General features: G+C 37.3%; 1 protein-coding gene across 4 annotated transcripts in view; it reads left to right on the top strand.

Moving 5' to 3' along the window:
• NELL2 (neural EGFL like 2) overlaps positions 1 to 12,543 on the top strand; it is a 415,912-nt gene that overhangs the window by 241,311 nt on the left and 162,058 nt on the right. For all 4 annotated transcript variants that reach the window (XM_045365097.3, XM_005570625.5, XM_065524062.2 and 1 more), the window contains exon 14: positions 11,005 to 11,130. In XM_045365097.3, coding sequence (XP_045221032.1) covers positions 11,005 to 11,130 — 126 coding nt within the window. The remainder of the gene's footprint in view (positions 1 to 11,004; positions 11,131 to 12,543) is intronic.

Raw genomic sequence — 12,543 nt, 5'->3', positions numbered from 1 at the left:
TATATAAGCCTGTACTAACTGGTGTGAGATGGTATCTCATTGTGGTTTTGATTTGCATTTCTCTGATGGCCAGTGATGATGAGCATTTTTTCATGTGTCTGTTGGCTGTATGAATGTCTTCTTTGGCCATCATTAAAAAGTCAGGAAACAACAGGTGCTGGAGAGGATGTGGAGAAATAGGAACACTTTTACACTGTTGGTGGGATTGTAAACTAGTTCCACCATTATGGAAAACAGTATGGCGATTCCTCAAGGATCTAGAACTAGATGTACCATATGACCCAGCCATCCCATTACTGGGTATATACCCAAAGGATTATAAATCATGCTGCTATAAAGACACATGCACATGTATGTTTATTGCGGCACTATTCACAATAGCAAAGACTTGGAATCAACCCAAATGTCCATCAGCGACAGACTGGATTAAGAAAATGTGGCACATATACACCATGGAATACTATGCAGCCATAAAAAAGGATGAGTCTGTGTCCTTTGTAGGGACATGGATGCAGCTGGAAACCATCATTCTTAGCAAACTATCACAAGAACAGAAAACCAAACACCGCATGTTCTCACTCATAGGTGGGAACTGAACAATGAGATCACTTGGACTCGGGAAGGGGAACATCACACACCAGGGCCTATCATGGGAGGGGGGAGGGGGGAGGGGGGAGGGATTGCATTGGGAGTTATACCTGATGTAAATGACGAGTTGATGGGTGCTGACGAGTTGATGGGTGCAGCACAGCAACATGGCACAAGTATACATATGTAACAAACCTGCACATTATGCACATGTACCCTAGAACTTAAAGTATAATAATAAATAAATAAATAAATAAATAAATAAATAAATAAGCCTGTGCTAGAGGAATCTTCCAAAAACCCAGATGTGATTCAATTAATCACTTCTTAAAACCTTTCCAATTTTACGTAGGATGAAGTTCAGATTCTTTAATATGGCTCCTAAAAGCTTTGTGATCCCATCCCTGCCTCCTCTTTAATTTGTTTCTGGCTTCTCTGTGCTTCTGTTTCTTCAATTGTAAATTACTGGGGTTAGATGATTTCTAAAGTTCCTGTCAAATCTAAAGATCTATGATTCTGAATAATTACAAAGTTGGCCTCATCTTTCGAATAGGATAAAAGGGAATTTATAAATTTATAAATTCTAGTTTCTAAAATAGACCGGCTTAAATTATCCTGGGGCAAGAGGAGCTGTTCAAGTATAAGAAACACAGTTTACTTTTGCTTTTTAAATTTGCTAGAATATGACTGTATAGCTTACAAAATCCTGGAGAATCAGAAACCACTGCAACCGCATAGATCGCATTCCCTTTGTTGGAATTGCAAAGTTTTACAGCTAGTAGTGACTTGAAAATTATCCTTTAATGATGAAATTAAGGTCTGAAGGGACTAAATGCTTGTCCGATTTGTAATAAATGCAGGTCCAGAGTTCAGGCTTCTTTATTCCCACCCCATTTTTCCTTTACTATGCAAGACTGTTTCACTAGGATGGCTTGTATTTGCTATTCATACAAAAGCCCATGTCTAAGTAAATGCCCAGGCAGTGTGCTCAGAAGACAATGAATTCACTCTGCCACGTTGAGCTTCACATCAGACCGTTGTGAATGAAGACACTTTCCCCTTTGTCCTTTTAAAGGCAAAGACATAAAAAGATTCATTGATTCATTCAATAGACATTTATTCAGGGCCAGCCTTTGTTGTGGACAAGCTCTCTATCCTCTTGAATTTTATATTCCAATGGACATAGCTAGCAGATATATTAACAAAAACTTAATAGAAGACTTTCAGATACCAGTGAAGATATCATATGAAGAAATTAGGACTGGGTAGATTACTTAAGATGTAGTAACCACTTAAGACTCGGACTTTTATTAATTAATAAAAGATCTTCTTAACTTGAATGCACTTCTTACAAACTCTTCAGTTATGCCATTTTACCGACTCCCATAAGATATATCTATAACTCCTCCCTACCCGCTTCTTGCAAATGCTTTAATGTCTTCATATCACTACAAAGAAGGTGCCATCCTCATATTTGTTGGTCATTTAAATACATTCACGTTATGTCTCCTTTCCCATAATTGTATTTTCATTATTTTCCTGAATGAACTCTAATTAAATGGATTACTTATTGTTCCTGAACATTTCGTTTTTGCTCCTTCTGCAGCAAAATAACAAGAGGTCTTACATTATAAGTGGAGTGGATTTCTTCAAAATCCGCTTCAAGCCCTGCCGCACCATTATATTTTCCCTGGATATCTCTACTGTTAGTCATTAACCTTTCTCTGAATATCAGTCCCTGTAGGATTTGTGTGTGTATGTGTGTGGGTTTTTTGGCCCTTACAATGTAGGAACTCATGTTGTTATTCATGTAAATATATCTTGGATTTTTAATTTCACTATCAGTTTCTCAAGTTGATAGGAGGGGGCAGAGTCAGAAAATTATTTATATCACCAGATATAAATTCCCAAATGTGTTCTGCATTAATGGGTTCTCAGAACAAACAAGCACTGTGTTTTTAAAAAAGTCTGTTGCTCCTTATTCAATGCACAATGTATATGTTTCTGTTACATAGTATGCATCACTTTATAATGTTATCTTATATATGTTATTTTCTCCAGCTAGAATTTATCTTTGTCACCTAATGCAGTACTTGGAACATAGTGCATGCCCGTTATATACTTGTTAAATAAATGAATGAAGTTTTTTTTTTTAAGTGTCTCAGAGCTTATAATTAGCTTATGTATATTATGAGTGTTTAGGAGGCAACTAGGAAGAACTATAGTAATATAGTCGTCTTGAAACTTACTTTACCATGTAATATTTTGTTTTCAAGGAACCATGAACCTCTATTAGAGATATTGCTCTTTAAGCAATGCTGCTTGTGAAATGCTGGCTTCAAATATAGAAGGCAGCTAACTGGATGACAGTGATGATGATCATCACCCATTTCCTGGATTGTAAGCCCTTTTAAGGCAGGGTCTATCCCTTAACTCTGTAATAAATTTTGGATGGGATGTGAAGGGCCATGTGGTCCAATGGGTCACTCTTTGTTTAATTCTCTACAGCATAACCAGCTCATGTCAGAATATTTCTACTTGGCAGCCTAATCAAAACCTGTGCAGTTCTTTCTTGTTAGTAGAGAGTCATAATGAGTCAAAGCCTACCTCGATACTATCCAGTCGTCACTGTGGTTCTACCCCATAGGGCCATCAGAAAATCCAATAAAATGCCTTTGTACATAGAATATACTCAATGAATGTGTAGAGAATTGAAACTGAACTGTGAGAATTTGACTTATATTAGGTTTTTGAATTGGGATTTGGAACTAAAATACACCCTGAACTAAATTTGGCATGATTTTCCACCAGATTACCTTTTAGTCATGCCATTTTTATGCCTGTGAATATCTGTACATGTAAATGGAAATGACATTTATGTAACTTTGCAATTTCAGTACATAAATGCAACTCTTTGGGGAGTTCTTCCTCTGAAGACAGGGTGTGAGAAATCAAAAAACAGCAAGTGACAATTAGATCTACAGAGTTATGGTGGTATTTTTTGCTATTTTTACTTCGCTCTGTCTCACAACACTCCAATTAATAGGCTGATACTTTAGATCTCTTGGTCATGAATCGTATATGTCTATGAGATCCAAATCATTGAGTTCCTAAAAGGTTTCATATTCAATAGTCTTTTTGTTTTTGCTTTATGATCCTACATGGAGTTTTCTCTGACTCTATGATAGCTTAAAAGGGAAACATCTATAATAGAAGATTGGACAAGTCACTGTCTCCTAAACCTCTGGGATGTAGACCCAACACTGAACAGTGAGAGACAGTTTTTAGAAGGCCTATTTACTCTTGCACAATTATCCCCATTTTTGTTTATAAATCAAATTTTCCACCATTGTGGCTGTAAATAGGGTCACATTAACAGAAATAATCCTAATTCACTGGCTCTTTTCTCCATCTCCTCTCACAGAACTTTAGTACCATCAAAGTTCCCATCTCTTAAGTATTCTTGGGAGAGATCTGAGGTGTTTCACACATACTTATGAGCTCAATTAACCAGGTTTGGTAGCTACTTCTGCTGGGGTAGGCTACTTCTACGGTAGTAGTCCCCAACCTTTTTGCCTCCAGGGACTGGTTTCATGGAAGACAATTTTTCCACGGAACCAGGGGCGGGGGCTCTGAGAATGATTTTGGGTTGAAACTGTTATGCCTCAGATCATCAGGCATTAGTCAGATTCTTATAAGGAGCACACAACCTAGATCCCTCTCATGCGCAGTTCACAATAGGGGTTGCACTCCTATGAGAATCTAATGCCACCTCTAATCTGATAGGAGAAGGAGCTCAGGCAGTAATACTCACCTGCCGCTCACTTCCTGCTGTGCAACCCACTTCCTAGCAGATCAGGGACTGGTACTGTTTGGCCATCCCGGGGTTGGGGACCCCTGTTCTATGGGATATTGTTTCGTCTTTGGAGGGAGTTGTGGTGCCTGATGTAATTAACGTTTGCTCCAGCTGGAACTCACTGTCCTGCTCTAGACACTGAAGCTGCTTTCCTATCTGTACCTGGAACTATCATCTCTTACCAGGAACCACTCTTGTTTGAGGAAATGCAACAGTGTGATCAAAGTAATTCCTCTCTCTGATAACCAGGGTGTTTCCACTGAATTGTTTCTTATAATTGGCTCTTTCATCCACACAGGTAAATTGTTCATGTCTTTGTACACATAGACTTGTTGATGGGACCCTCTCTAGCTCACAAGCTTAAGCCCAGGGGACTCCTGCTACGGCTTTCAGAAGGGCTAGGTATAATTGAGCAATAAAGTCATTTGGTCTTTGGCTTTTCTTTGTTGGGAGACTTTTTATTCCTGATCCAGTCTTGTTACTTGCTATTGATCTGTTCAGGTTTTTTATTTCTTTCTGGTTGTCTTGGTAGATTGTCTGTGTCCAGGAATTTATCCATTTCCTCTAAGTTTTTAAATGTATTAACATGCAGCCATTAATAGTAGTCTTTTGTGATCCTTTGTATTTCTGTGGTATCAGTTACATGGTCCCCGTTTTTGCTTATTTGGTCTTCTCTCTTTTATTCTTTGTTATTCTATATAACAATTTATTTTATCTTTTCAAAAAGCCTACATTTCATTTTGTTAATTCTTTGTATTGTCTAATAGTCTGTTTTGTTTCTGCTCCGATCTTTGTCATTTCTTTTCTCTACTAATTTGTGTTTGGTTTGTTCTCACTTTTCCAGTTCCTTGAGGTGCATTGCTATATTGTTTATTTGAAATATTTCTACTTTTTGATGTAGGCATTTACTACTATAAATTTCCCTCTTAGCACTGTTTTTACAGTATCCCATAGGTTTTGCTGTGTTGTGCTTTCATTTTCATTTGTTTAAAGAAAGCTTTTTATTTTCTTCATAATTTCTCTATTGGCCCAGTGGTTGCTCAGAAACATGTTGCTTAATTTCCCTGTATTTGTACAATTTCCAGAATTTCTGTTGTTATTGATTTCTAGTTTTATTCCATTGTGTTCTGAGAATATACTTGATATGGTTTTAATTTTTGAAAATTTTTGAGACCTGTTTTGTGGCCTAACTTGTGTTCTATCCTGGAGAACTTTCGTTGTGTTAGCGAGAGGAATGTTTATTCTGCCACCATTGGGTGAAATTTTCTGTAAATGTTAACTCCATGTAGTATGTAGAGCAGATTAAGTCTGATCTTTCTTTGTTGATTTTCTGTCTAGATGGTCTGCCCAGTGCTAAAACGAGGGTGTTGAAGTTCACAGCTATTATTATATTGGGGTCTCTCTCTTTTGCTATAATAATATTTTCTTTATATAACTGGGTGCTCTTGGGTTGGGTGCATATACAATTACAATGTTATATCTTTCTACTGAATTGATTCCTTTGTCATCTATATTGACCTACTTTGCCCCTTTTTATGTTTTTTAACTTGAAGTCAATTTTTGATATAAGCATAGCTACTCCTTCACACTTTTGGTTTTCATTTGGATGGATTTTTTTCATCCCTTCTCTTTTAGTCTATGTGTGTCTTTATAGATGAAATGGGTTTCTTGTACTTGTATCTTGTTTTTTAATACATTCAGCTGTTTTATATCTTTTAATTGATGAATTTAAGCCATTTACTTTCAAGGTTTTTATTAATAGGTGGGGACTTCTGTCATATTGTTAATTATTTTCTGATTGTCTTACATATGCTTTCCTCTTCCTCTTTTGCTGTTTACAATTTGATGGTTTTTTTTAATAGTGATAATATTTGACTCCTTTCTCTTTCTCATTTGTGTATCTTCTCTACCAGCGAGTTTTATACTGTCATGTGTTTTCGTGATGGTAGATATCTTTCTTTCACTTCCAGATATAGGATTACCTTAAACATTTTTTTGTAGGGCTGGTAAAATGATGATTAATTCTTTCATTATTTTCTCATCTGAGAAAGAATTTCTTTCCCCTTCATTTTTGAAGAATAGCTTTTCTGGGTAACATATTCTTGGCTGCCAGTTGTTGTTTTTCTCTTTCAGCACTTTGAATACATCACTCCATTCTCTCCAGGCCTCTCTGATAGGGATGCTCTTATATATGACTTCATGCTTTGTTCTTGCTGTTTGACTTTTGACAGTTTTACTACAATGTGCCTTGAATAAGACCTTGTTGAATTGCAGCTATTTGGGAATATTTGAGCTTCATGTGCCTGGATGTTTATAACTTGCAAGAGTTGGGAATCTTTCAGCTGTTGTTTTGTTAAATAAGTTTTTGATGCATTTGTTCATCTCTTCTCCTTCTGGAACTCCCAAAATTCAAATTTTAGTTACTGTATAGTTTCCTGTATGCCACCTAGGCTTTCTTTATTTCATTTTATTCTTTTTATTCTGTTTTATTTCTTTTGATTTTGGTCTGAGTTATTTCAAAAGCCCTGTCTTTAAGTTCAGAAATTCTTTCTTCTTCTCCTTGATCTAGTCTGTTGTTGAAGCTATTATATTTTTTATTTTATTCATTCAATTATTCCCATCTAGGATTTCTGGTTTTTTCTTTTTATGGCGTCTATCTCTGTTGAATTTCTTATTCAGATGATGACTTGTTTCCCTGATTTCTTTGTGTTGTTTATCTGTGTTCTCTTGTATTTCACTGAGTTTCTCTAATGTCATTCTTTTGAATTCCTTTTTAGACATTTTATAGATTTTCTTTATGTTGGGATCTGTTACTTGATAATTATGATGTTCCTTTGGAGATGTCATGTTTCTTTGTTTTTTCATGTTTCTTGTGTCTTTATGTTGATGTCTGTGCATGTGGTGAAATAGTCTCTCCTTCCAATTTTATGGGCTGGCTTTAGTGGAGAAAGACTTTTTTCTATAGATGTGTCTGTATTATCGGTTTAGTAAGATGCTGTTGCTTTGATTCTGGATAGGCACAATTTTGTAGTCTCTGTATGATTTATCATGCTATAATTAGTGTCATTGGTGCCTATGAGTTCCTCAGTGACTTAAGCTGTGATTGTTAGTGGAGGTTTTGGTGATGCTTTGCTGGGAATGGGAATTCTAGGTGTGCTGGTCCCTGGGTACCAGTGGTGCATTGGTGGGCTGCGTGTGGCTAGTCCTTGGGCCCTCAGTGGCATACATGAGCACCAGCAGTGGCAGATATGGGTGGGCCTGTTCTTGGGCCTCTGGGCAGTATGCTCAGGTTCTGGTAGTTGCAGTGGTGGGCCAACTGAGTGGGTCCTTGATCACTCAGACAGCATTTCTGACATGGATGGTGGCACTAGTGGCAGTTTTCCAACCCTCAGGTCTCTGAACCACATGCCCATGCACTAACGGTGATGGCAGTGGGTTGGGCATGCTGGTTTCTGGGTTCCCTAAGAGGTACATGTGAGTACTGATGGTGGGTAGGGTAGGCCTCTCCTTAATGCCCCTGGATAGTGTGTATATGTTCCAGTGGCAGCAGGCATGGCGAGCCCATACCCAGGCTCCTGGCCAGCACAAGTGGGCAGTGTGGGATGATCTCCAGATTCGTGATAGTGCACGTGGGCACCAGCATTGGTGGCAGGAGGCAAGACAGGTCTCTCAAGCACCATGATGGTGCACCTAGGCCCTGGCTGTGCTGGGTAGGATGGGTCAATCCTCAGGTCCCTGGATAAAGCATTTGGGTGCTAATGGCAGGGGCAGTGGGTGGAACAAGCCTATCCTCAGCCCCCAGGAGGGCACATGGCCAGTCTTGAAGGCAAGTACAGGTACATGGTAGCCCTGCTGCTGGAGAGGGTAGGATTGTTGTCATTAGCAGTGACCCTGGGCAGTCAGCTCTCAGTTTCTGGGGAGGGTATGCTTTGGCTTCCTTTGTCCCAGGGGCAGCTTCCTTAGTGTGCTGTATCATCTATTCCCCAGTGTATAGGACATTGTGTGGACTAAAGTGCTGGGGACCTGGTTGCGTTGCTGGGTCCAGTTGGTATTATGGCAGCATAGCCCTCTGGATGGACATGAAGGGATGCCAGTGGTACTCCAGGGATGTAGAAAAGCAGGGGTTTTTGGGCCCCAGGGTAGGATATCATCTTTTGAGAGATAGACTCTCAAAATGGCGCCATTGCTGTAGTTGCTTGGGTCTCAGGGGGGTTTATAGGTCCCTACATGGAACAATGCCATCCTACGTATTCTAGGCAACTTCCTATACTAGGCTCAGGGCCTATGAGGGCACAGGGTGTCTTTTGTGGCTAGGATTATATGACACTGTGGTAGAAATGTGGACCCCTGCAGATCTTTCACTTACCTTTTCCCCACAATAGATAGTTCCTCCTGGCTTTGAGCTGATCTTGCCTGGGCCAACTGCTTCACTTCTCTCTCCCATGCCTCAAAGGTTCTCTGACACTTCCCTGCTGACTTTCAGAGTTATCTGTTAGAAACTCAATTTGACATGTGGCTATCTACTCACTGTTATGATCCTTGTCTGTCAAAGAGATGAGTACCAGGCTCCTCTAGTAAGTATTTTGAATCCTCACCGTGCTCAGTGGTGATTGCTAACCTTGGCTATGCATTAGGTCAGAAGTCATCAACTTTTGACCTGTGAGCCAAATATGGCTGGCTCACCATCAATTTTTGTCAATGAACTTTTATTCCAACACTGCCAAGTTCATTAAATTTATGTGTTGCCCATGACTTCCAAAGTCTAGAAAATTTACTATCTGTCCCTTTACTGAGGTTTTTTTTTTTTTTTTTTCTGACCCCTGTATTACACTCATCATGGAGAAGATTTTTTAAAAAAATCATTGCATGTGTTCCACCACAAACAATTAAATTAGAACTTGGAGTGGGGTTTTGGAAGTTGGCCCAAGAACCAGTCTTTTTTTGTTTTCGTTTTTAACATCCCAGATGAATATGATGGGCAAAGTTAAGAAACACTAATAGATAATTTATACCCTTGAGGAATATGTGGTTTGTTCAGGAGAAAGAAACTCATACAAATTAATAAAAATACAATTGATGCATCTATAATGGAAACATTTACAAAGTCCTGAGGGAGCACTGCATTGGGAGTATTTTAGTTCATTAGGGAAGTTTTTGTAGGAAGGACATTTAAATAGATTCTTGCAGGATGAATCTACCAGTAAACAAGATCCACTGGGATGGTGTCAGGGAGAGAAGGAGTAGCAGTTATAAGTAGAGAGAACAGCATATATAAGGGACGACAGATAAGAAAGAGCAGGTAGGTTAGAAACTATGTGGCCAGAACACTGAGAGGGGAGAAGGGAGTGAGGTCATCAGATGTGAAATTGGAAAAGTAAAGACCAAACCAGGAAACGTTTTGTAGGTTCAGATAAGAAGTTTAGAATTTATTATGTTGTCCATGGAATTGAATAGAAAATTGAATTTCTCTAGGACTCAGGTTTTTCCCTCTGTAAAATAAATAGTTAACTCAGATGAATGATAAGAACCCTACAGTTCTAAAATATAGATTCCTAGATTATGCAAATTATTTCTTTTGACATTCTCAGGACTGGGAACATAGTTGGGCTTACACAAATGACATGGCCCCTGTAGTGGTGTGTCACCTATCCATCTCTTATAGTTGATCCATTTCTGTTAACAGTATAAATGAATTCAGTGCTACTTTGTGGAATCATCAGAAGGATTTGAGAATGCAGACTTCTGGATGGGAAATTCCTTGTCTGACCAATGCATTAAGGCCCTTAAATACTTGTAAAATGATTTGTATTCTATACAGAGAGATACTGTTAAATGAAGACAGTTTCATTGTGAAAATTCACATTCTTCACAATTAGTAGCAGTGCTTCTTATGGGTTAGCATCCAGAAATCGTTATACATACTCATAATTTGGTGTGTGAATTACCATGTAAGATCTTCAATATAATATCTGATTTTACTATTTTGTAACTTCTCATCTATATCAGGTCTCTATTGTAACTTTATCTGTGTTTGTATACTTACTGGGATAGCTGTATGTCTACTTTTATCTCTAATAAGCTCATGCAATTGACTTCATGTCTTTAAGTGAAATTGTTACAATTCTGGTTTATATCGAACACTTTATTTACCTCTTTCAGGGTCTGCTCTACTGTACCGAATAGCTGGTGAATCAAACAATAATATGTGGCAGGCTCTGTGATTGAAGATTGTTAGATACTAAGGCAGACCAATCTTTGCATTCTGATTCATTTTATCAAGCATAGGCAGATGAATGTGCTGAAAATTTCAAAAGATATTTAGATGATGCAAGTTAAAACAGACAGACTTCTTCATAACTCCAAGAAGAGCTGTTGGAAAAAAAAAACTCTTGATTTTTGTCATTGGAACATTAAACACTCCTAGCAAAGGAGATATCATGAATGCTTTTTTGAAATGCTATTCATTTAGTAAATATTTCCCTCTCCCTACCAAAGAAAATAATATAGGAGCTCCGGAATATTACCCACTGTTGACCTCTTTGTCCTGTTTTTCTTCGCAGACATCGATGAGTGTGCTGAAGGGCGCCATTACTGTCGTGAAAATACTATGTGTGTCAACACCCCGGGTTCTTTTATGTGCATCTGCAAAACTGGATACATCAGAATTGATGATTATTCATGTACAGGTAAATGGTGGCTATTCGTGAAATAAAATCATTTTATGTCTTGTTTACTTTTAAAAATTTCTTTGACTCTCATTTTTTTTGATAAGTGTACCATAAATACAACAAAAAATAAGCAAAATCATATCTTGATTTGGCAGTTATTTCTTTATCTATTCTAAAGAAAAAAAAACACCTGCTTGCTCTGGATAAACATATACTCCAATTTGGAAGATAAAAGCCCTAGAAAATCAGTATATGCTACATTTATACTTAGTATTTACGCTCAAAACTTGTGTGAAATACTATGGTCAATCTGAGAAACAAGCCCTAAAGGATATATGATGATAGATTTTTGAATAGAAAAATAATAGCATAAATAATGTGATTTTTTTCCACATTTTTAGAGTTTAGAGATTTTTAGAGTTCTTGGATATGGGACTATTAAAGATAATTGAGTTTCTTCACACGTCTGAGAAATACAATTGAGAACTACATGAAATAAGTTTTCTATATTTTTTGTTGTATGAAATACCACTCATTCAGTATCATCCAAAGTCTTGTTAGGGATATTGTGTTAGTAGTGTCTGAAGTTGGTCCTGGCTTGAGGTAATACAGTGTATTCCTTTTATTCTATAGCTTTCTACCTGTAGAATATGCAAAAACAAAACAAAACATGGTGCTAGAAGAGTAGCTTGAATACTATAGGATTTGAGGAAATGTTGGTGTGAAACAGAACATTTCTTTCCATCTCTATATTTTTAAATAGAAGAAACAAAATAACATATTTTAGAAAGACAGGTAGAACCATAAAACTGGAGAGCACCCAAAAATGTTATTCTTGTCACCTATTTCTCTACCTCCAATTTTATGATCTTTATCAGATGCAGGTATAAACAAAACCTAGATGTTTTCAGGGAGACTCCATAATCCTCCCTAGTAAAAATATGAATCTATAATAGAAGTATCATTTTGTCTTTGTTTCAGTTGTCTGCTTCTAAGTCTTCATTATAGTGTCCATACTGTCTGCTAATTGATAACCTTATCACAGGGAAGGATCATCCTCTAACTTCAAATGTAGTATTTATAAAAACAAAATGATGCCATTCAAAAATAATGAGAAGTGACTTCCCAATTTATGGAAAATAACTGAAGATATCCTGAAGGTAGAAGATATTTAATATAAAAATGCTGATGGATTTACAAATTCCTATCTTTTTTATCAGTTCATCCTAAACATTTCCAAATTATGGAAACAATTCTCCATTTTTTAGACAAAATTTAAGTACATTGAGTGGAAGAGTGTCTTGAAGTAGGACCACAGAGATGCTTTTCAGCATAAAAAGAATATAAAAGAACAACTTATAATAAATAAATGGAAAATATCATTTACTATACTACTGATAATACCAATAAATCTGAATTTCCACTTAATCT

Source organism: Macaca fascicularis, chromosome 11 (assembly GCF_037993035.2).
Source record: "Macaca fascicularis isolate 582-1 chromosome 11, T2T-MFA8v1.1".
Taxonomy (NCBI): Eukaryota; Metazoa; Chordata; class Mammalia; order Primates; family Cercopithecidae; genus Macaca; species Macaca fascicularis.
This window is presented reverse-complemented; position numbering and strand designations above follow the sequence as displayed.